The sequence below is a fragment of the Pinus tabuliformis genome, chromosome 1_2 (genome assembly GCF_031772625.1).
Source record: "Pinus tabuliformis cultivar Carrire ecotype Pingquan chromosome 1_2, CPIR1, whole genome shotgun sequence".
Classification (NCBI taxonomy): Eukaryota; Viridiplantae; Streptophyta; class Pinopsida; order Pinales; family Pinaceae; genus Pinus; species Pinus tabuliformis.
This window is the reverse complement of record NC_142298.1, coordinates 425,786,649-425,812,324: the sequence shown is the minus strand read 5'-3', so window position 1 is coordinate 425,812,324 and position 25,676 is coordinate 425,786,649. Positions and strand designations below refer to the sequence as shown.

The 25,676-nt window shown below is 38.0% G+C and overlaps 1 protein-coding gene across 1 annotated transcript in view; it reads left to right on the top strand.

Annotated features, from left to right (window-relative positions):
- LOC149206168 (uncharacterized protein ycf45-like) overlaps positions 1-25,676 on the top strand; it is a 252,291-nt gene that overhangs the window by 216,223 nt on the left and 10,392 nt on the right. Inside the window, exon 8 of the mRNA XM_089397617.1 lies at positions 21,733-21,861. Coding sequence (XP_089253743.1) covers positions 21,733-21,810 — 78 coding nt within the window. The 3' untranslated portion in view covers positions 21,811-21,861. The remainder of the gene's footprint in view (positions 1-21,732; positions 21,862-25,676) is intronic.

Genomic DNA, 25,676 nt, shown 5'->3' with positions numbered 1-25,676 from the left:
GAGTTGACAAAATCCCGAGACCTCTCCTCATGTATAAATATATGCCTATGTTAATGAAATTTGATTGAATTGGTGTGTGACAGCTGGTGTGTCATTGTTAAATATTTTATGCTCTGCAATTTATTTTTACTGTGTTGTGCTTTCTTTCAAGGAGTCACTAGACAACGTGTTTGTGGAGTTGGGTTCAACTATCTTGTGTTGGGATTTGATGTAAAACCTCTCCCCTACATTCGAGAAAATTTCCTATACCATTCCTATTGCAGATTGAGGGGAAATAATGAGAGTTTGCAGTAGATAGAGCCACTAGGGACATAGTCTCTATTGAGGAGGGCGTAGTACCTACTACCAATTTTGGGTAATTTTGGGAGGTCGGAATTAGCCCAAAACATTTATGCCTTTTGTCGGTCAAGTGTCAAGGAGTTGGCTCCTAATTTTGCAAAACTTTTGGGGAATTTTTGGTGCTCCAAACTGCAGAATTATTTGGCAGCGAATGGGGAGGAGAGAGCTGAAATTTTGGGTCTCATATGGTTAGTATAATTTGCCAAAACCCTTTCTGGGGGTGATGGAATAATGGATCATTTGTCAAATATTAAATAATTAAAGTTGTTTTTAGTGAGGCATTTATGGAGAAATTAGTGGAATGACAAACAAGAGATCTATGGATGATTGTTGAGAGAATTGTGGAGTGATCTGAGAACTGATTGATTGAGAAATTTGTGGAGTTGACAAAATCCCGAGACCTATCCTCATGTATAAATATATGCCTATGTTAATGAAATTTGATTGAATTGGTGTGTGAGCGCTGGTGTGTTATTGTTAAATATTTTATGCTCTGTAATTTATTTTTTATTGTGTTGTGCTTTCTTTCATTTGGTATCAGAGCCAAAGTGGCCACGAACATTAGAGAAGTCGAATGTCGTGAATTTTGTAATCTATGTAAGCAACCGAAGCTGGTGTGTGCATAATCGTTGAATTTTTTATTCTGTGATTTGCTTTGTAATTTGCTAGTGATTTTTACTGTGTGAACAACCGAAGCAAGCAGACACTATAACGATGGAGCGTATGCCCTACATTGAGTAGGAGATAAGCATTGGATGATCTACCTGCAAAAATCTGCCTACCGTGGAGGAGAATAAGAGTTGCGTGGAGGAGACATTTGATTGTGCCTGAAGGAGAAATTTGACTCTGTGTATTTTTTTTACTTGTGCGAAAAAGAAATTAGTGCTTTGTTTCTCTTCATTTGAAATTTCGTACGAAACTTTCAGGTTTATTTAAAATCCTCCATAATTTTTGTCAACCTGCGCTGAAGTCCAAGTATATGCCCAAGTGTACTTTTTAACATGGTCTATTTTAAAAATGAAGAGTTAACTTCGTGGAAGTTAACATATAGTGATGGAAATACCATATTTTAGATGAATTAATTGTTAATGTAAGGATACTTTGTTTATTTGTTAATGTAACGAGAGAATAAGGAGAGAGAATTAGCGGGACAATGAAGGTAGGAGAGGGAATTAGTGGGGAGAGCATGAGAGTTAATTGAGTTTGTATTTAATTTTAAAATTGAGGGTACATTTGCAATCTCTTAAAATGGATATTTTGTAATGTTTTTTTAAGAAAGAGGGGATTTGTAAGTGAGATGAAAATAGAAGGTGAGAAGTATTAATCACCTTCATTCATGATTACTTGTTTTTGAAGGAGAAATTGATTGTAATTGCGTATTTGTTGCGCCATATTGTACTCTTCCAATTAATAAAAAGGATATTTTGTGGTGGTGGTTGAGTCCCAATTTTTGGGACATTTGGCTCTTGTCCTGGGTTGAAGTGGGACACATTGTGTTCATTGTGCACTTTCTCTCTCTAATTCTCTAATTCTCTCTTACTCTCCTCATGGCGACAAGCAGTATTGTATTGCCTAAACTTGTTGGCACAAACTATTTTTATTGGAGCAAACGCATGCAACCTATATTCATCACCAAAGATTTATGGGAACTTGTAACTAATGGATACACTATGCCTTCTCCTGATGAATTCAAAGCATTAAGTGATGATGAAAAGAAATCTCTTAAGGAACTTATTAAGAAAGATAATGAAGCACTTTCACTTATAGGAAGCGCTCTTGAAGAATCTATATTTCCAAGAATCAGTGGTGCAATATCATCTAAAGAAGCATGGGATATCTTAAAGAACACATATGAAGGTGTTGTTGTAGCTAAACTGCAAACATTAAGGAGGAATTTTGAAAATGCCCATATGCAAAGAAATGAATCCATTCATGATCACATCACAAAAATGCAAGATCTTTTTAATCAGATGAGGTCATTAGGTGAAGATGTTCCAGAAAGAAGGCTAATTGAAAAGATTTTAAGAAGTGTCCAGCCTAAGTTTCAGCTGGTCAATACCAACATTATGGTCTCCAAAGATTTAAATACCATGAAAATTGATGAATTAAGTGGATTCTTGTTACCTGTTGAAAAGAATCAACCATCTAAGCAAGTAGAACATGCCTTTTCTGCAAAGAATAGAGGAAGAGGAAGGAGCAGAGGTCAATATCATAATCAAAATCAAAACAGAAATCAGAAAAATTCACAAGGAAATGCATCTCCTTCGAGAGGTAGAGGTAGGAATCCCAGTCAGTTTAGAAGAAGAGGCAGAGATGGATCTCGTGGAAGAGGACAAGGAAGAGATGGAGGCAGAAATGGAGGAAGAGTTGGAGGACCACAGTGTTATTATTGCCAAAAGTTTGGCCATCTTGAAAGAGATTGTTATGCGAAAATGTGGGATATGGAGCAAAAAGGTGTGAATACAATTGTTGAAGAAACTAGGAATGAGAAGTTATTCATCTCAATTTTGATGGCACATAGTGAAGAAAGTGAAGCATGGTATATTGATTCGGGATGTTCAACTCATATGACATCTCAAGAGGAGTTGTTTACCAAACTTAATGAGAATTATTCTGGAAAAATCATATTTGGTGATGATAGTGTTTCTGAAGTGAAAGGGAAAGGCACAGTTGCAATACCAACATTACATGGAAAGAAGAAGTTAATTTAGGACACTTTGTTGACACCAGCATTGAGAAAGAACCTACTTTCTGTCGGACAAATGATGGAGCAAAACTACAAGTTAGTGTTTGATAATAAAGAATGCTTAATCATGCATAAGTTGAATAAAAATGCAGTTGTAGCAAGAGGTGAAATCACTAAAGACGAAATTTTCAAGCTCTCCTTTGATTCGATTAATTCACAAAGTTTGAATACAACAAAAGAAGCAAATAGTAAGCTTTGGCATTATAGGATGGGACATCTAAATTTTCAGAGTTTCGTGTTGTTAAGAAAGAAGAACACGGTGAGTGGTCTTGCTTATATCAAGTTGGATGATGATGTATGTGAAGGGTGTATTTTTGGGAACAACACAGGGAAAGTTTGTATGATAGAACATGGAAGGCTAGAGAACGTCTAGCGTTGGTGCATTCAGATTTGTGTGGTCCAATGGAGACTGTGTCTTTTGGAAAGGCACGCTATTTTCTCACTTTCATTGATGATTATTCTAGGAAGACATGGGTGTATTTTCTGCAAGAGAAGTCTGAAGTGTTTTCTCATTTTCTTGAGTTTAAGGCTTTAGTTGAAAACCAAAGTGGTCTACAAATTCTCTCCCTAAGAACAGATAATGGGGGAGAATACAAGTCAAATGAGTTTTGAATTATTGCACGAAGAATGGAATAACGCGAGAGTTTACTAATCCATACTCTCCTCAACAAAATGATGTTGCAGAGAGGAAGAATAGGACCATAGTTGAAATGGCTAGGAGCATGTTAAAAACTAAGTCACTTGGAAATGAGTTTTGGACTGAAGCAGTACACACAACTGTATACACTCTTAACCGATGTCCTACAAATTCAAGGTTGAATTTGACTCTAGAAGAAGCATGGTCAGGATAAAAAACAAGTGTTGCACATATGAAAGTTTTTGGTTGTACTGCATATGCACATGTTCCTAAGGAAAAGACGAAGAAATTGGATGACAAGAGTGTGAAGTGTATCTTTATTGGATATAGTACTGAAACAAGAAGTTACAGGTTGTTTGATCCAAAGGCAAGGAAGGTGATAATAAGCAAAGATGTTGTGTTTGATGAGCAGGGAATCTATCAGCCACATCAGGTACAATTTGAATTGAGGAAAGATGTTGTGAATATTGGTGATGAATCAAATTCCAAGTCACTAAAGATAGATGAAGTTAAGAAGAAGCCTAAGTGGCTTGAAAGGGGTCATTCAGAAAGCAATATGTTGGATAGAAATTTTGAAAGAAGGGTTACTAGATCTCAAAGTTCTCTTGTGAATTATGCACTTATGGGATAGGTAATGAAAATGGATGAACCACAGGATTATGCAGAAGCATCAAGAAAGAAAGAATGGAATGAAGCTATGGAAGCAAAATTGAATGCCTTGGTGAAAAATGATACATGGGACTTGGTCAAATTACCAAAGGGAAAAGATGTAATTGGAACTAAGTGGGTTTATAAAACAAAGTATAAATCAGATGGCACAATTGATAAGTATAAGGCTCGTTTAGTTGCAAAGGGATATGCACAGAAAGAAGGAATTGATTATATTGAGACATTTTCCCCAGTGGCAAAGTTGGATACAATCAGGATGGTTCTTGCATTAGCTGCACAATACAAGTGGCCAATTTTTCAAATGGATGTTAAATCAGCTTTTCTAAATGGTTATGTGGATGAAGAAATTTATGTGGAGCAGCCTGAAGGTTTTGAAGTGCCAGGAAAAGAAGATTATGTTTATAAGTTGAAGAAGGCCTTATATGGTCTTAAGAAAGCGCTAAGGGTAGGGTATTCAAGAATTGATAAGTACTTTTAGGATCATGGCTTAGTTGAAAGTTTATCTGAGCCCAATCTCTATATCTTTCAGTCAGGACAAGACATTCTGATATTTGTCTTATATGTTGATGATTTGATCTACAAGGGGAACAATACAGAACTATTTCAAAAGTTTAAGTCACATATGATTGTTGATTTTGAGATGACAGATCTTGGTCAGATGCATTATTTCTTGGGTATCGAAGTTTGGCAAAAGGAAGATCGTATTTTCATGTCACAAGCCAAGTATACTTGGGACATTTTGAAGAAGTTCAAAATGTTGAGTTGCAAGCCAGCAGCAACTCCTTTGGAAGTTGGGTTGAAGTTATACGGACATGATGACTCCAATTCAGTTGATGTTACTTTGTATCGTCAATTGGTTGGAAGTTTGATCTACTTAACTACAACTCAACCAGATATTTCTTTTGCAATCAGTATGGTATCAAGATTTATGGCAAAGCCCAAGGAATTGCATTGGAAAGCAGCAAAGAGGATTTTAAGATATTTGCGTGGAACAATTGGTTATGGTTTGGTATATAGGTCTACAGAAGCTTTCAGGTTGATTGGTTATGCAGATTCAGATTGGGCTGGATGTATGGATGACTGGAAATCAACTTCAGGATATTCATTCAGAATGCGTTCAGCGGCAGTTGCTTGGAGTACTAATAAGAAACCTACAGTTTCTCTCTCGACAGCTGAAGTAAAGTATAATGCGGCAACAACAGCAGCATGTGAAGCAATTTGGTTAAGAAGAATTCATGAGGATCTACATGAACAACAAGAGCAACCCACTCTGTTGATGTGTGATAATCAAAGTGCTATTTAGATGACCAAGAATCCAGTTTTTCATAAGAAGACCAAACATATTGATATTCAGTATCATTTTGTTCAGGATCAGGTTCAGCAAGGAGCGATCGAGATCGAGTACTGCAGAAGTTAGAACAAATGAACAAGTAGCTTATATATTCACCAAAGCATTGTCTAAGGAAAAGTTCTGCAAATTCATAGATGATCTTGGAATATTTCCAAATGATCATTATGGGGGAGAAATGATGGAATAATGGATCATTTGTCAAATATTAAATAATTAAAGTTGTTGTTTTTAGTGAGACATTTATGGAGAAATTAGTGGAATGACAGACAAGAGATTTGTGGATGATTGTTGAGAGAATTGTGGAGTGATTTGAGGACTGATTAATTGAGAAATTTGTGGAGTTGACAAAATCCCGAGATCTCTCCTCATGTATAAATATATGCCTATGTTAATGAAATTTGATTGAATTGGTGTGTGAGAGGTGGTGTGTTATTGTTAAATATTTTATGCTCTATAATTTATTTTTAACTGTGTTGTGATTTCTTTCAGGGGGTCACTAGACAACGTGTTTGTGGAGTTGGGTTCAACTATCTTGTGCCAGGATTTGATGTAAAACCTCTCCCCTACATCCGAGAAAATTTCCTATACCATTCCTATTGCAGATTGAGGGGAAATAAGGAGAGTTTGCAACAAATAGAGCCACTGGGGACGCAGTCTCTACTGAGGAGGGCATAGTACCTACTACCAATTTTGGGTAATTCCCGAAGGTCGGAATTAGCCCAAAAAATTTGTGCCTTTTGTCGGTCAGGTGTCAAGGAGTTGGCTCCTAATTTTGCAGAACGTTTGGGGAAGTTTTGGTGCCCCAAATCGCAGAATTATTTGGCAGCCAATGGGGAGGAGAGAGCTGAAATTTGTCTCAAATGGTCGTTATAATTTGCCAAAACCCTTTGTTGGTTTTTCCGGATTTTTGACAAGGATCTCGGAAATAATTTGGCAGAATTTTCTGGGCAGATTTGAGGGGTCAAACAAAGGTCCCAACTCAACTAGGAGAGTACTTCTTTAAGTGCCAAGGCAATCATTTGTTGGGGAGCTTCCTGCATCGTTTGGGCAGCTGATATTCGTCCACCTAGGGCTTGTAGCTTGCTCTAAGAAAGCCCAGGTGCACTCACTCCAATCTATTTTGTACTTCAGCTATATAGTAAAATTGGCCCATTTTGGCGTGTTTCTACCACATTTATGGTTCTCTTATTTGTGTATATTTATATTGTTTTGAACTTGTTTCATTTGCTTGATTATCACTGTTAATTTTCCATTAGGAACGTTACATAAACTTGAGTGGCATAACTCCTCACATGCTAATGGGGATGTCATTGTTGTGCTGATCCAGTGTTGCGGGGGAGCGCCCCCCCCCCCCCGAACCCGCTCCCGAATCGCTCTCCGGGCGGGAGCGGCTCGGGAGCGCGCTCCCGGACGGGAGCGATTTTTGGGAGCGCGCTCCCTTAAAAAAATTTGCGCTCCCTGGTCTGTTAGGGAGCGACGCAGGGAGCGATCGCTCCGGTGCTCCCGGAGCGATTTTTAATGCCTGGGAGCGATCACTCCCTGATCGCTCCCGGACATTAAAAATCGCTCCGGGAGCGATTCGAGCCAGGTCGGGAGCGGTTGGGCGGAAAAAAAATCCTCCGGACCCGAAAATAAAAAAAAATTTAGAAATTTTTTTTAGTTTTATAAGCCCAATGGGCCAAAAAAAATTCATTATAACTTCATTGAGATTGAGTTTGGAGCTGGAGCAAGAGCAAAGGAGCGAAGAGCAAGTGCTGAGGAGCGAAGAGCAAGTGCCAAGGAGCGAGGAGCAAGCCTGCAGAGATAAGTAACTTAGTAATTTAGTTAGTTTAGCTAGTTAGGTAGTTAATTTAGTTAATTTAATTTAGTTTGAGTTTAAAGATCATGTATTTAAATTAAATTAATTAATCCCAATAAATTAAATTAATTTGCAGATTCAAGAATCAAAACCCTACAAACATCAAACACCATGGACCTGGCTATATTTATTGGCATTTTCCTCTTCCTGGTCCCTTTTATGGTTATTATGGTGCTGGAGAGTAGGAAACGGAGGGGGCCCCAAACTGAAGAGGGGGATGAAGAAGCCGAAGAAAGTCAAATGGGTGAAAACCCCAGTGAGGAGGAGCTGGAGGAGGGTGAACATGACCCTCAAAAAACTAAACAAGACCAAACTACATTGTGGAAATATGTTCACAGGGCTGAAACAGGGAGAGGAGGTGGAACCACTAAATTTCATTGCCCCCATTGCAACACTGATTACACAGGTTCATACACCCATGCTAGAAGACACCTCTGCGGGAAAAGGCCATGGGATGGAGAGAAACAAATAGGAATCAAAACTTGTACAGCGGTGTCAACAGCAGATAGAGCCAAATACATAAAGGAAGAGGAGGACGCCCAATACAAAACAAAAAAATCAAGGGGTTTCTTTGAACCAAGCTCACAATCACAAAGAACTCCTTTAGCATCCTCCCAAGGCAGTGGATATGGACATGGAGGCACAGGGTCATCATCTTTAAGGCGTAGAACCATATCAGATTTCCTTGATGAGGGGTGTAGGAATGATGTGGATTCAAAAGTTTACAGGTTTCTCTATGCATGTGGGATACCATTCAATGTTCTACGCTCACCTTATTGGCACGAAATGGTTTCTGCCATAAATGATGCCCCTAAAGGATACAAGAGCCCTGGGTATGACAAGGCAAGAACCGTTGGCCTTGATCATGAAAAAGCAAAAATATCACATTCTTTGAATAAAATGACAAGTTCTTGGACTGACCATGGGGTGTCCATTGTATCTGATGGATGGACAAATGTAAAAGGCAAGCCATTGATAAGTGTTCTTTCTGTGTCTGTTAGTGGTCCCATCTTTCTAGCTGCACATGATTACTCAGACAAGTTCAAGACCGCCATCAACATTGCAGAAGCATTACTTGAAACAATTGAGCGTATTGGCCCATACAATGTCATCCAAGTCATCACTGATAATGCTCCTAATTGTAAGGTAGCGGGAGCAATTATTGAGGATAAATACCCGAACATATTTTGGTCTGGATGTTTGGTTCACACATTGAACCTTCTGTTGCATGATATTGTCAAAAACAAAAATGAACAATACCAATGGATTGGTAATTTGTACAAGAAAGGAAAACAAATGATAAAATTTATTACAAATCATAGCAATACCCATGGCCTTTTCCACAATCACTCGAGATTGGAGTTGTTGAAGATTGCGAGGACTAGATTTGGTAGCTATTACCTCACCTTCAGGCGCCTTTTGAAGGTAAGAGAGGCATGAGCTAGCATGGTATCAAGTCCACATTGGCAGGTGTTAAAGGAAAGGGCTACAAATGTAGCTGACATGGCAGGTTTTGAAATGGTGGAGGAGGCCGCTCTTGATGGGCAGTTTTGGACAACTGTGAGGCAGGTATTGGATTTCACCAAGCCAATTTATCACATGATTCAGTTTGCAGATACAGACAAACCAGTGATTGGCGAGGTGTATGAGCAAATGGATACCATGTTGGGGGAAATAAAAGACATTGTTCATAATAGAGATCCCAACTTGTACAAACTGATTCATGATTGTGTGTGTGAACGGTGGAATAGGCTTAACCTTCCACTACATTGCTTGGCGTATATCCTTACGCCAAAATACTACTCTACATCTTGGTTGGGCCAACCTGCAGCAGGGGGTGGGGTTAGGACCAAACCCCATTTAGATCAAGAGGTAACTAAAGGATATTTGGAAGCTTTAGAAAAGTTGGTACCTGACAGGGAGGAATGTGCAGCTGTGCGCCTTGAAATAGGCAGATACTTCAGTGGCACTGGTTTGTATGGTAACTTCCATGCAATGGACGACAAAGATAAATTTGATTCTCTCACATGGTGGGAAACATATGGCAGCCACGGACTTTTGCCAAAATTGGCAAAAAAAGTTCTTTCACAGGTTGTAAATTCTTCTTCTGCAGAGGTGTTGGAGCACCTACAGTTATATACATAATGTGAAACGAAACAGACTCAATGAAAACTGAGCAGAAAGCTTGGTTTATGTGCACTACAACTTGAGGTTGTTGAGTCATTACTGTGATCGGGCTAATGAGGATCCCACATATAAAATTTGGGACAATCACCCAGAGGATGACAATTTGGAGGATGGCATTGTACATATTGAAGAACTAGAAGAGGAACTTGTAAGGGATGAAAATGAAGCAGCAGCCATGCCACCTCCACCTCCACCTCCACCATCCAGTAGCAGTGCTCGAGGTCCGAGTCTTGTTCCTTTGCTGTCGCCACCTCCATCTACACCCTCGCGTGGAGGTTCTAGTTCTGGTCGTCAGTCTGTGCGGGAGACTCCTAGAAGACCACCACGACCTGCTTATACTCCTGGAGACTCTCGTGGCAAGGGCCACATGTAGATTTATAGTTTACTTGTCTTTTTTAGTTTCTATTAGACTTTAGTTTTCATAACTGTTGAGTTTTGAGTCCTTGACTCTTGACTCTTGACTCTTTCATATCATTATGATATTTTTTGTAAACATTATATCACTGTGACAATGAAAATTTGAAGTTTGAAGTTGGGCCTTGGCAATTATAACTCATTGGTAATGATTGTGAATTATGAATATGATGCTTTGTGAAATACTAAAGTTGTTTCATTTCATCTCATTATTCATGTTTCATTTTATAAATTTTTAACATTTCATATCATGTTAACAGTTAGAAGTTAGGACTTAGAAATATCTTCGATATTACTTCTTGTAATGGTTAAACTTAGCTTACAAGTACAACTTTGGTGATCAATGATGATAAATGTTATTGAATTTTCAATTCTGAAAGCTTGAAGTTGAAACTTTAATATTGAATTTGATGAATCATGATTTATAAGACTCAATATGTTGCAGTTGTAATATGTATTTTACTAACTTGTGGACATGGTTGATGACGATTATAATTTCTAGATGATTGATGTGATATGGTTCAATGATCAATCTATGTTTTTTTATGTTTTTTATGTCTAATTCATCATTCTACATGTTTTTGTTGACATATATGTATCAAAAATTAAAAAATATAAAAAATATATATATTTTTAAAAAATCGCTCCCAGATTCGCTCCCAAACCGGGAGCTTCTGAAAATGGTCGCCCCCGCTCCCGCTCCCAAGCAACATTGTGCTGATCCACGGTGGCTCTTGTGCCGAATACATCAATGGAAGAGCATCATCTCGATACAATGCCCTGCCTGGTGGCATACCAATGTTGTCCCATCTAAATGACTCCTACCAAAACATGTTGATCATCCTACAATCCCATACACAAACAATGTGTCAGGACATCTCTTGGAGTATGCTCATTCGCTTGTCAAACCAACTGGCCACTAGTGTTGACCGAAATTCCATGAAGAAATGTGTGCACTCAGTCACTGGGTCAACCATTCCACCATAGTCATCCTGCACCTCTGGTACATGATGGAAAGCCCCACCTGGATCCCAATGCCAACCTAGGCTTCCAATATCCACTCCACTCATGTCAATTGAACCTGGATCCCAGATGGATGTACCCTCGTCCAAAATATACCTGTCTCCACGTCCCATGGATGCATAATCAGAACCCTCTGGGACATACCTCTCTGCAAGTGTCTGTTCATCTAGGTGTGTAAGAATCTAACCAGATTAAATTCTTTAAATGTAATTCACACAAGAATTTATCAATATAATTCACTCATACATACCTGCTTTTTGTGTCTGGAGTTGATCCTCAGTTGTTGTAGCTCCAATTTTCTCTCGCTATCACAATGATTGAAACCTCCCTGCCAAATTGGGTACAGCCTTGGTACCCATTTCCAAAATACTTCAAAATTTCAGTACTCTGGCCTCGTGCCCAAAAGCATCAAGAACAATCAAGACTCAGTGACACTCACTCTATCTATAACTCTCTGTTGGACAAATTTCCATTTCTGCACTTCCATTCCCCTAAGATTTTGGATCCCTTTCAGTATCATCCCCTCCTTATATTTCTCTGGCCACCATCTTCCTCCCATCTCTGTGTCCCTCTTTTGGCTATGTGGAACTCCACATGAAATCAAATCTTATTTGATTTCATAGATCTTATTGAGTACATAGCATACCTTTAAAACGGTAAACCTATGTAGGATTTGGTTTGATCAAGATTTATATTATTTTAATAAATTAAATATTTATAATTTATTTAATTTATAATTTTAATTAAATTATATTATTATTTTATTTATTTAAATTAAATATAAATTGTAAATTAAAATTAAAATTTTCTTTTAATTAAGGATTTATCAGATATATGTATATAAGGTGGTATACGTATCAAATATCTAACTTGATATACTCATTATATCTCGGTGAGATAGGAATTAATTTCGATAATCAATTCATTACCTTAATTTAGACATTTCCCTGTATTAGTCATTATATATATAGTGTGATACATGTGGGCCATGCATACGTAGATATCATATGGATGTCTTGTATGCATGCTAATATTCGTATTTTGTTTGTAAGTGTAGGTGGGCCATTACAAGGTGCTCCTTGTGCTCAAATATTACAGCAGGTTCCTCTATCAAATCACTTGTGCCTCTAACATCCCGACTCTCTGCCATGGGGGATGAACAATGCCCACAACTCAACCCCATACAAAGCTGCTCAACTTGCAACTTTGATTCTTGAAGGGCCATCTAAGTGCTCTTCAAGGACTCTTGGGTAGTCTCAAGCTCATAGGTAAGCCTGTCAACTTCCTCCTCTTTCCCTTCTAGTGCATCATGGTATATCTCAACAAGCATGAGTAGGTGATCTCTATCTGAAAGAAGGTGAAGGTAGTTAGATTTCATCTCTACCAATGCCTCTTGGAGTGTCTGAAAATATGCTAGTGAAGGCTCTCCTCCCAAACTATCATGTATCACTACATTTCTCCAACAATAATCTGCCACTAATGTTTGTGTATCATCATAATGTCTCGTGGTTGTCATAATATGGTCGGTGCTTACCTTCAATTGGTTTTCCAAATTATGGGCACAAGTAAGCATATGAGCATCATCTTCTTCACAAAATAAATCATCTGATGGGTTTGAGTTCACACCACTGAGTACTTGTGCGTTATCAACTTTGCACACCTCTTGGGAATCATCATCAAATGTCGTAACCTCATGATTTTCCTCAACAATCTCGTTAAATGATGATAGGCATTCTAGATCATTTTTTTATTCTCCCTCATCCCAAACCCTTGTACCAACCTACTGGAGTGAGTTTGGAATAGCTTCATCTTCAACGGGTATGACTTCTCCCAATTCGTCCTAGGAGGTTTGATCATAAACCCTTCCTTCAATCATTGTTTCTCCTGCATTGACAACATTGACACCAGAGTTTTATTCAACAGTTGTGCTCTTTTTATCTTCATCATCTTCCAATCTGCAATTTCTTCTTTTTTTTGCTACCTCTAATGATACCCATGCTCCCACTTGCTCTATTATCTTTATGAAATTTCTATTATATTCTTCAAATTTTTTAAGGAATTCTGTGGAAAAAATTTCTTGATGGTTCGAAGACATTTTCTCCAAATAAACCCTTCAAACTGCAGCTTTGATACCATTGTAATATCACATATCTGAAATATGCTAGCACAACTTGCAAAAATATTAAATTTTCTCTTTTAGGAATTTTGACAAACACTTTGTGTGCAAGCTTTTCTTTGAACACTTTGTATGCAAAATAAATAAACATTTACAACATAAATATTTTAAGGCACAACCATACTTTATTAATTTGATCAAGATATTTACATGGAGAATATTAATCTAAGAACTTGTAATACAACTCTAGCAAATAACTCAATCAATGTGGCACTCCTATATTCAGCAACTCGGCCCTCCTATAATGATGAATTCAGCCCCAACAAATAAGCTCGACATCGGCAAATATTCTCGGCCCCAACAAATAAGATCTGCAACAAATAATCTTGGCCCCAACAAACAAAGATCTCTGACAAATAATCTCAATCCCAACAAATAAACATCTCCAACAAATAATCTCAGTCCCCGCAAATAAGATCTCTGTAAAATCATCGCGGCCCCTAGCAAATAAAGATCTCCAACAAATAATCTTGCCCCTAGCAAATAAAGATCTCCGGCAAATAATCTCAGCCCTAGCAAATAAATTCGGCCCCGACAAATAAACTGGGTTCCAACAATAAACTCGACCCTAGTAGATAAATTTGTCCCCAACAAATAAACTGGGCTCTGGTAAAAAACTCGCTCAACAAATAAACTCAACCTCAACAAATAAATTTGACCTCTATAGAATATGAATTTGGCCCTCCAATCAACTCAACCTCAACCAATAATCATCAGCTCGGGAAAATGCCTTCAGCAACAATCTAATCTCCAACTCCAACAATAATAACCAATTCGTCCCATTGAAGAAATGTCTCCCAAATAACCTGCAATTGAAGCACAAATGGAAAACCTATGTGATTTTCCCGCAATGCCAACTAGGGTGGCAATGATGTCCATCGAAATTGGTGAGTACCAGCTAGGGTGGCAATGATGTCCACCAAAACTAGTGTGAGAGTCTCCCCTAAAACCCTCAAGAGAAACTTGCCTGAGCACCTGATTAGTGAACAAAAAATAATCATAAACCATAATGAATGAGAAATGGCCTTTTCTCCCATTTTATAAGATTTTGCCAATCTTCTCCAATTTTCTAGAAATCTCCTTTTATTATTTTATTAATAAGCCACTTAGTGCATTTTCCTCCTATTTTCCAAGTGACTTTTGCCCCTTTTTATTTACCCCTTAGGTAAAACACTTTTTCTCCTTTTATTTAATAAGTGACTTTTTATTACTAATTAGAGTCATTTTTATCTCTAGAAAATGCTTAAACTGCCACCATGATCACACCGGCCTCCCAAAGCCCCTTTTCATCATCTTGTCTTGTATATCTTTTCATCTCGATTCCAATGAGCTATTACACTAAGGTGTTTCTCCAAATAATCAGCCCAAAACAACACCTTAAGTGTAATTAATTAAAATATGCTCATTAATAACTTCGTTTTACGGAAATTGTTAGAATGCAGTGGAACCAAGATCTAACTGTGCAGAACTGATCTTGATGATGAAAAATGGCAAGCGATCCCAGTCAACCCCCATAAAACTCCTCAAAACCCTTTGGCCCCATGAATAATGTAATCTTGCTCTTATGACCCATCTGACAAGCTCTGGAAATCCCTCCTAACCTCACCCCAAGGCAATCCAAAAATTTGGGACATTACAGTTCATCATTCTAGTGACATTTTTTACAATTCCCCCATGGGGGTACAGAATTTGCATGAAGAAAGATGATAGAAGAATAGAGAGAGGAAAAGGGGCAAAATTGCCCTGTTGGAGTTCTCAACTTGAAAATTTTGACTGGTGCCTTGTCCATTGGGCAATAGAGTCTTCATTTCTTACTAGATACATCTTAGCAGGTAACAGGCACCATTTTCTTCCCTTTTCTATTACTATTTTTTAATTAATTCTTAGTCCTTTTTTTTTATAAACATTCAACTCTAGGACATTAGGGGTGGGCCTTTTATTGAAGTAGTACTCATTTTTTCTTTTATTTTTCTTTTATCTTTACCTCCGAGCCATTTATTTTGGTTGATTTGATTGAGGTTTGCATGATTTTTTTTCTTTTCTTCATTCAAATTGTTAAGGTGATATTTGACAAGTGATTCATAAGTTGAACAATGTAAATGTGTATGGGAAAAATTGAAATGTAAAGGGAATTGTTGAAAGTCTTGTTACCCTCCACTTGTGGGTGATCTCATAAGAGAATTTTTCTCCTAGATTTGTCTTCAGCCAGCAACCAGCAGCCCCGATAGCCACCAATGTAGCCGATATGTGTTGTTTTTCCACGATATTGGGGTTTAGGTTAGAATCTTAGAATCACTAATGCTACCAATCCAAGTATCACAACAAACTTTGCTCAACAGAACAATATACATCGGTAAATCTACTAGTGCACAAATATATACAACTTTTTTTTTCAAATTTATAGAACAACCCAACTTCGTTATATTAATCAAACTATTAATAGAGTTGTCCATGGCTCCCTACCAAGGATAATGGCCCTCATACATCCGCTAGCACAATGATACAAGAACAAGATACATTGATGGTCTAGATGATGTAGTGCACAATCACAGCTGCTTTGTCGTAACCTGAACATAGTGTGGGTTCTTCGCTTCTGTTCCGCAACACTGCCTCTATCAATGCACCAACTCCTTTAGGCCATTGAACTGGGCTCTCCAATATGCCCTCTAGCTGATCATAAGTCCATCTACAACCAACACATAGGTTCTTCACGCTCACTAGTTGCTCATTCGTCCTTCAAGGCCACAACACTTTGAGTCTTCTTGCCCACTTCTGCTCCTCAGCTACTTAGGGACTTTTCCCTCTAATGTCTTCTTGCGTTGCTCCAATGAAGACAAACTTTGGGCAGGAGGGTTGCCACCTATCACTGCAAGACGTCCTTCTCCCACAATGAACTTGGGTTGTACAAAACTGCTCCTCTGGCTGATCAGACCTGAGCTTCTTCAATATACCACTTCTAGCAGCCCTAGTGTCCTTCCTAAGGTCTGCACTTAAGGCACACTTGGTCCATTCTCTCACTGCCCTCCAACAGTCCACAAGTGTCCATTCTGGACCTCTACATCCACTAGAAAATCAACATCAACAAGAGAATAAACCTACCTATGTCTCCAACATACTGTTGGTTCTCTTGTTCGCAGGCTATGTGCCTCTTGAGGTCTGGTTAGAGCACACCGACTGCCCTAAACCACTTCTCCAATCACTGTATTCCCTTGTCCAAACTGGCTGCTCCTTCGCTGTCCTTTTCTAGGCCTCTTCACACATTGTTTGGGCCTAAGGATCCTCCTTAAGACAGCCTACAATATGGTGATCTGCTACAGCAAGAGTTTCAGTCTTCTAGCACAAGTAAATACCCTTGTTTTTCCTGCACATCATCCTGTGCATCTGCGGCTTGAAGAGGAGACCTTGAACTAGGCCTCTCGGCCCTCAAACACACCTCCACACACAGTTGTAGCTATAGCTATCTCTGCAGCCCAAAACAGAAGTAAACCACACATAAAATAGCACAGAAATACACCCACACATACCTTATAACGGCAGCCCTGTCTCTCCAAGAGATCCGCACCAAAACAGTCAAGACAATCCTTCCCAAACTCATCCTTCTAGGCTGCCTCAGTCTGCTGTTCTATTTCAGAGGTAATCCTTGAATTGATTGCACTTTGGATGTGCCCTAAATCTCCACACATTACCCTTTATTTATACACAAACATGTGGCTCCAACGAATTTTTCTTTTGGGCATCCTTAAGCCCAAGCCGACCTGCCCAACTAGACAAATTAACCACCAACCACAAAAATTAATTTCTCCACTCTAGAGTTCCGATTTGACCCAACTCCTTTGGGTGCAAAACCCTAAGCTTTGGTTCCAAGCCCACAAAGCACTTTTGTGGCGCTCCAACCTCCAACCCCCAAACCCTAGGGCTTGGAGTACCTCCCAAGCTATCAAATATCAACATATGTGCCAATTTATCTCCGCTCCCTGAGCCAATCATATGTCCCCTCGCCCATTTGTCAACAGTGTATGTTTGAAGGTAGGCCATCCAATCCTAAAGGTATGTCTTACTTTGTGCAATTGGGTGCTTATGCCTATTTTTACTTGGGCACACCTGTGAGCCAAAATCAGCTTCAGAGGGAGGCCAAATTGATTTTGGTAGGTCGAACAGCTTCTAGGAGGTTAAAGGAGTCTTGCAGAAGTGAAGAAATAATTTTGTTGGAGCTTTGCCAATGTCAGGAAAGCAGTTGTAATATTTTTGCTGAAGAATTAATAATAAAACTCTCATCTGCTGAACTGGTTTCCCTTCGGAGTTTTTCGAAGGAAAATTGTCAAAAAAAAATTGGTCTTCATTATTTGTGTGTGCATATATTTCTCAGTTCTAGTAGTATTTATTTTTCAGTGAAATTACAGTTGTGTTTTGTTCAGTATTTGCCGTAAGTTAATTTTAGTTGACAAATAATCTGAAAAGATAGGAGAATAATAACCAGTAATTGCAACATTAAATCAAAATTTCACAGAGTAGATGAAGGAGATTACTGATTTTTTGTTGACTCCTTTCAACTGTATTGCTGGGACATGCATACTTGAGCCTAATGAGTGAAATATCACTGCAAACAAAGAAGAACTTGGTTGCTCTGCAACATATTTTGATGCTAAACCAATGCCCCACTTCACCTTGTTGTTAAACAACTTTTTCTAGAAGCTGAACAGTTTTACGAGTAGGCAAGGCATGCAAAAAGAGGTATTCACTGCTCAACCAAGGCAAATTATGGTGCTCTTAACAGAAATATACCCTTTCTTTTTATATATGAACTCCATATCATCAAAACAGTTGTCCAGCAATCATTAACACTAAAATTTCATGCACTCTTCTCCACAGTTTATGTTACTCTTCTAGTTGGGAAGCTGACCCAAGGCAGCCAAGAGTGCTATATGAATGAAAAAGTTACAAGAAACGTCGATCTCCCCATCCTTCTGTGGGAAACCAGCTTTATGTAAGACCTCTCCTCAATCTTAAAGAGCTGATTTTAGGCTTCTGAAACTCAAGTACTGCAGCAACAAATTCTGCCTTATCAGCTTGATCAACCATTCAGATTGTCACCAGCTTTCTTTTTAAGAAGGAGCTTAGTACCTTCAAAATCGGTTTTGGATGTGGAAACTCCATTCCTTCCATGTTCTATCTTATCTTCCTCACAAACCCTACTTCGTTATCCTTCATCATCTCCTTTTAAACACTTACTGATATCAGTAATAAGCTAGACCGTGGAGCTCAAGGCCTTACCCAACAATGGTCACTGGGATATTAGGGGTGAACCCTAAAGCTATTTATTGATTAGTCTCCAGCATCATGTAACACACATAATTTACACGCATTGCATTATGTTGCTTTATGGGATCTTCGTAGAAGATGTGCTTTGTTGTTTAAAGGCGTTTATGAACACCACCATTCCTCTTGGTTACCTTCATCTTATTTTGAAACCCTAACAAGCAATAAATAGGACAAAAAAAAGGGCATATGGCTTGGACACATGCATTCACTCGTAAACAAAAACCCTCACAGAGCTCACCTAAATTTTTCACTTGAGGCAAACAATCTCCTAAAGCAAAAAGCTACCAAAGTTGTGTCTTCTTAATTTACATTTTGAACGCCTCGCAAATAATTAAGTTTAGGTAATTTCACAAGGTCCTTTTATAGTGCTTATATAGGAAACCTATTTGTCATTGAGCATGTTCAGGGAAATTTGCATCTCAACACTAATTGATAAGTTAATTGCCTATGGTTAAATATATTTAGAGTTAGATTATGGAAGAAAATGATTCCAAGAGAAGTAATTATTTATCCCAGTTTTATGTCATAATTGTAATGCAAAAATATGTTATGGTGAGAATTGTTTTTTATAGATTTCAATCTTAATAGATTAAAGTGAAATTATATTTCTCACATAATTTTCCCTATTTATTTATTATGAATCCCTTCTGAATCCTCACAAATAATTAAGTTTAGGTAATTTCATGAGGTCCTTCTATAATGCTTGGATGGGAAACCTCATTTTCTGTGGAGCATTGTATTCAGGGAAAATTGTATCTCAACTAGAGAAGCTAATTGCATGTGCTAAAATTTATGTTAGTATGTAGAGTTGGATCTTGGAAGAAAATGGTGCCATGAGAAGTAAATAAAAATGGATATGAAAAATTGACTCAGAAGCAATGTTGCACGACTCATACTTGTATAAGACTCGTCACACTATTGACTTGTCGACTCGTATAAGACTTGGGAATGACCTGTATAAGACTCGTCAAAATACAAAAAACGTTAAAATATGGTAATTTTAAACACAAAAAAGAAACTAATGACAATTCCAATTGTTATAAGTTATAAAAACCACAATATATGCAATAATTCATAACATCATCTCATATCCTTAAAAGTACAACATAACATATTCGATTTTTGTAAGCAAAACATTTAGATACTGAATAAGAAAAGGACTCATGATTCCATAATTAAAATAAAAAATGTCAGCAAGTTCAAAATTCAAATACATATGTCATAAATGATAAATGATTGTCTCATAACAATCTTTCCAGCATTTAGGATCACTGGCCATCTAAAAACCAGCAAACAAATCAATGTGAAAAGTGCCCAAAATGCTTTTGGAACACTCAAAATTGTTAGTATACAAAACCCAAAAAACACCAAGTGAAATGATAGAATGAAAGATATCAATTTCTACACTATGCAACTAAGGAAAAGCCAAGGTAACTTAACTTTTTCATAGCTGATTTTATTGTTGTTAGGACAACAGCTAATTTAACCTTCAAATACTAGATTTAGCAATGAAAATCTTCAAAATCAAACCACGAGATATTGAAGAGAATTTTATGTGCAAGAAAAGAAGGAAATATCTTGGAGAAATCTTCAAAGGATTGGAGGTGAAACTTGGTGCAAGGTGGGAATGAGCTTCTTTTGTATTTGAAGATGGGTACTCCAACTGAGGAGGATCCCAAGTCTTCAAATTTTGAGGCACCTGCTATTCCTTAAGATCTTTGTCAAGAAAAAATATTAGTAGATAGGTGACCCCTACACATGAAACCTTGAAAATAAGTCAGCCAACCGAGATGAACATATAATTTAGGATTTTGAAGTATAAGAAAAAGAAATAGACTAATCAAATAACGAAATTTGAAGAGTCTATTCTTACTAGGTGACAACACCCCTTCAAAAGCCTATTACAACAATAATAAAGCATTTTATTCCCTCCAATTTCCCCTTCCCTCCACCTCATTTCCAAAAAAGAAAAAGAAAAAATAAATCAAAAAATAAAATAAAAATTGCCTTTTGAGGGTCGACGGGTCTTATAAGGGTCCGATGTGGGTCTTGTGGCAAACCCGCGAGTCTTATACGAGTAGCCGGGTTTAATAAAATACCCGCCGAGTCCGGATCTTAAGCGCAGGTTCTATGTGAGTGACCCGACTCGCTATAGAACCTGCCAAGACCCATGGGTACTCGCGGGTCTTATACAAGTGGTGCTTCACTGCTCAAAAGGCATAACTGTTCGATGTCATGATTACAAGGTAAAAATATATAATTTTTCGTATTTATTTATTATGAACCCCTTCTTTAGTCTTAGCCATTCGATCATGTCTATTGATAGAAGAGACTGCACATTTTCAGCAAGAATCTTTCTCTGTTTTTTAACCTGTTCACTAGTTAGGCTTTCTATGATATAGGAGCCATGTTTTTTTAACATGTTCACTACTTAGGCTTTCTATGATATAGGAGCCAGAAATATATATTATCCAGTTGTATTAATATAAGCCAATATGAAGCAAGAGAAAAGAAAATGAAAATATCAGAAAAAATATACTATATAAAATTATTATAAAAATTGAAAGTCGGGTTTTCCTTGAAATAAATGGTAAAAACACAACAACAACAAAAATACCATGCTAAATTATAATTAATTAATAAAAAATTGGATGTCTTTTATGATTTAGTTAAAGACCAATTGAATCAACGGATTTAGAATTTGTTGAATTTCCTGGACATGTAGAAGTCATTGTTATTTTATGAATTATACGTGAGGATTTTTCATGTTTCATCTAATTATATTAGATTCAGTTACTCAATGTGGTATTTGTTATGGGAAAGACAAATTGAATCAACGGATTCAAAATTTGTTGAATTTTTTGGACATGTAGAAGTCATTGTTATTTTATGAATTATACGTGATTATTTTTCATGTTTCATCTAATTATATTAGATTCAGTTACTCAATGTGGTATTTGTTATGGGCATCGTTGGCTTGACTCTAATCAATTTTTCCATGTCAAACCTATAGGTTCGAACTAGGGATGAAAATTTGAAATTAGTTATTGAAAGATGGAAAACGTATGAAGGGAGCAAGGGTCGGTGGTGACTTGTGGACAACACTAGATGTGCATGTGAATCACTGAACAAAAGGGAATTGGTGAGTATAAAGCATTATATGTACGTGGAAATAATAACCCATATATGCAACTTACCATTTAAATATGTTCATTTGAATATGTAACTTTTTTTCCCTTTTCATTATATCATGATTTTACACTGATTCAAATGCATATTCCTCAAACCATTCCTTTGAATGGGTGGGTGTTGATTGCCCCCCATCCTCGCTTAAAAAAAAAAAAAAACTTGGTGGTGTTGACTGTTTCCACCTCCTCCCTTGCACCCTTTAACAACAACAGTGAAGACTATTCTATATGAATATGGTCATAAAAAATGTAAATCTATGTGATATCCTTGGCATGGTGGTGGGATATTTCGCAATGTTCTTCCTCATTATTTATGGCTGTCGCACAATCATGTTACTAGATATTGATCTACGATTGAGGAGTTGTATGCAATTATTTGCATGTCTTAATACACATAGTCCTATTTGAATTGCCTGTTCTGTGATTTACATGGAAAGAAAAATAGTTTTAAGGGATCTTGTCATTTGCATTAATTGAATGTATTCAATGTCATTCACTCTTAGAGTCGTAAAGTGATGTTTAAGTTATTAAACAATCATTCGATACGTGCCAAGTGGTATTACGTGTTTATGTTGTTTTAGGATTTGAATATCATATTAAATTCTGCAAAAAATGTTTGCAGCAAAAAATTTGGATTTTTCATGGTCAATTTATTTCAGATATTGTTCTTTCAGAGTGGGAAGGGATGAACTGTACTAGGAAGACCAAGTAAGATTCCATATTTTTTAATAAGGCATATGAGAGAATTGTTCGGAGTTTTATTTTGGATATGTTTTAATCATTAGGATTTGGTTCCACCTTCATAGGAATGGTGTTCAAGTTGTTCACAAATACTTATTTTGTTGCAATCAATGGAATTATTACCTTGCATATCAGTACGAGTATAATATAAAAATATGCAGCATTTATCATCACTATTGTAAGCCCAAGGTCATAAGTCAAAAGCAATGTAAAAACCATGTGAGGCTCAATATTAAGTACCCTAGACCTATGTCATGTCTTTTGAGTCTGTATCTTGTTGTCTTGGTCAGACCATGGTTGGTCCCTTGAAGTTTCACTTTAGGTTACTTTTGTCCTGTATAGGATTGGACGTAAAGTGAGCTTTCTTGAGGACTCATGGTTTTATGGGGCCCTACATTTGTAGGGGTGATCATTGGTGTATGGGTTAGTCTAGCCCGCGTCGAGGTGCACCTATGTCATTCCACATGATTATGATCTATAAAGTCTATAGGTGGCCTTGGCTTTGGTGTAGTATTCCTCAAACATCTCTCAAAGCATGGCATTATCCTTTCACAACTTGTCACATTTCTCAATGCAATTCATGGTTCCCAATGCAAAGTGGTCCTAGTGGTAAAACATTTAACTTGGTCTCAAAATGTGTAATTTGAAGAGAGGAATACATTCCATGCCAAGTTTTTCCAATAAGAGAAAATAGTGGCTAGTTATAGGTTGGTCAAGATTGGTCAAGATGTCAAAACAGGTTTCCAGGTGACGAACATAGGCAAATCTTAACAGAATTTGACATGTAATATGTCAAAATTGTTCTACAGAATGAGAGAAACAAAACCCATGCCTCGATTTCCCCCAATTCCCATTTGTGTTAGAGGCTCAACATAGGGCATAATGACATGTCATGTAGGTGATGATGTGGCAACACCATGTAGGATATGAATATTCTGAGAGAGACCCAAATCAAATCTAGGCTAGTTTCAGCACACCCAAGTGTTGAAATTGTCATAAACTAAAGGGCATTGAAAATCCAACTTCCATGTAGCTAAGTTGAATTACTAAAGGGAAAGTCAAGTAAAAAATAGTCGTTGGTGAAGTCAACTAACCATTAGAGGGTCTAATTAGCCATTGCAAACCTGTGTAATATTTCTAATGGAAATTTACAATGATAAACAAAGCAAACATAGCAAAAACACACGCATAAAATTACACCACATTAAACACCTGGAAAATGCAAAATATGCGTTGAGTTGAGCCATTTTATTAAGATAAATGTTGGGTACAAGATAAGATCAGAATGCATGCACCTGGGCTTTCTCAAGGCAAGCTAACAATGCCCAAGTGATGAAATCAGTTGCTCGAACACAAGTGTGGTTGTCCCCAACCAAGCTCTACTTTGTCCCCCTGAAATCTGCACTGTTGGTTGCAAGAAATTGGCCAAATGTCTACCTTAGAATTTTGGCTCAATGTCCCCTAACTTCTCTAGATGCTGGCTGAGTTGGGATCCCTGTTTGACCCCTCAAATCTGCCCAGAAAATTCTGCCAAATTATTTATTTAGATCCTTGTCAAAAACCCAAAAAACCCAGAAAGGGTTTGCTCTAATTTTGATGCTCCAAAATTGACCCCAAATGCTTGGCCCTCCTCCACAAGTAGAAAATGTAACCTATAGCAGATGTTGTGTTTGCTGCTCCACCAAAACGCTGGAAAATCCCCTCCAATCTAAACTCCAAACAGCCCCAGCTCCTCAAACCCCCTTCGCAAGCCACCCCACAAGTTGCCTCAACAAAGGACTGCACAGTCCATGGACATAATGACGCAAGCCCTCCTCCAGGAATTTGAATGGTTGTTGGGTGATGCTTTCTATCCCTGTGAATCTCCCTCCCGTGCCAGAAAATTGATCAAAGAGTGCCCCAACAACAATACAACCCCTCACTCCCGCCCTTCTCTCTTCCAATCACTGTGTGGCTCCCTAAACTACGTCCCAGCTAACTTTGAATTCGTGTTGCCTGCATGGTTTCCCTTCCAACTCCAAAGATGAGTAGAATTTGCCTCCCTAGGGTGGCACTCGTGGTCCACTGAAGAAGAGGGTGATATTTCCCCTTGGAAACCTTTGGTGCTAAACAACTCATGTGACTCAGTTGAACAACTTGAGCAACAAAGTGTAAAATGTCAAATGATCAAAAGTGCTCTATGATGCTACCTTCCTCTTATTTATTGTTGTTTCTATCTTCCTTCACGTGGGCCCCTTCACCAAGCAATTTGACCTCCCTCCTTAGCCATTCGAATTTCTCCATCAAGGGGATGCATATTTCATCATGGGGTGGTCCCCACATCCTACTATGTGATTAACCTTCCCTTTGTCTAATGGTTGGGGCCTCCATTACCACACAATATTAAATTAATTAATTTCCACCCACTTTTCCTAGGTTTGTATCCAAAATTTCCCCCATCCATAATTTACAAAAATTGAGAAAGGCACTTAGCGTATTTTTATTGGAAGGGATAGTACAGTTCTCCCTGTCAAAAATTTCTTGTCCTCAAGCAATGCTTGAACAAGCGTCATCTCTAATTGTTGCTCCACACTGTCACTGCAAAATGTGTTAGGGTCCCAGATGCGCCATTGAATCGTCCCTGACCTCTGCACTATCCTAACATGAAAGAAGCCCCCAATACTAGGATCCCAAGCCATCATGTCCAACATGAAGCTCCACTCACTATCCTGCCTGGTATAAGTACCAGAAGTCCCCTGCATACCATCAATGAGTAGGGGATCATGATAATGTGGCACTATGCCCAACTCCTCGTGAAGTTGTCCTACCACATAGGCCATCCCATGCACTCCAAGAGTATACTCTCAAAGAGACCACCCAAGCCGTGTAGAGATAACATCTCGTTCACGTGAGCTTCTCCTGATAGCATCTTGCTAGCCCACCTGTCATGCTAATGAAGTCCCCCACTCCATCAATGACTCGCTAAGGCCCAATGGAAGATCTGCATGATCTCCCCCTGTAGTAGCTATCTCATCCCTAAAGATTATTG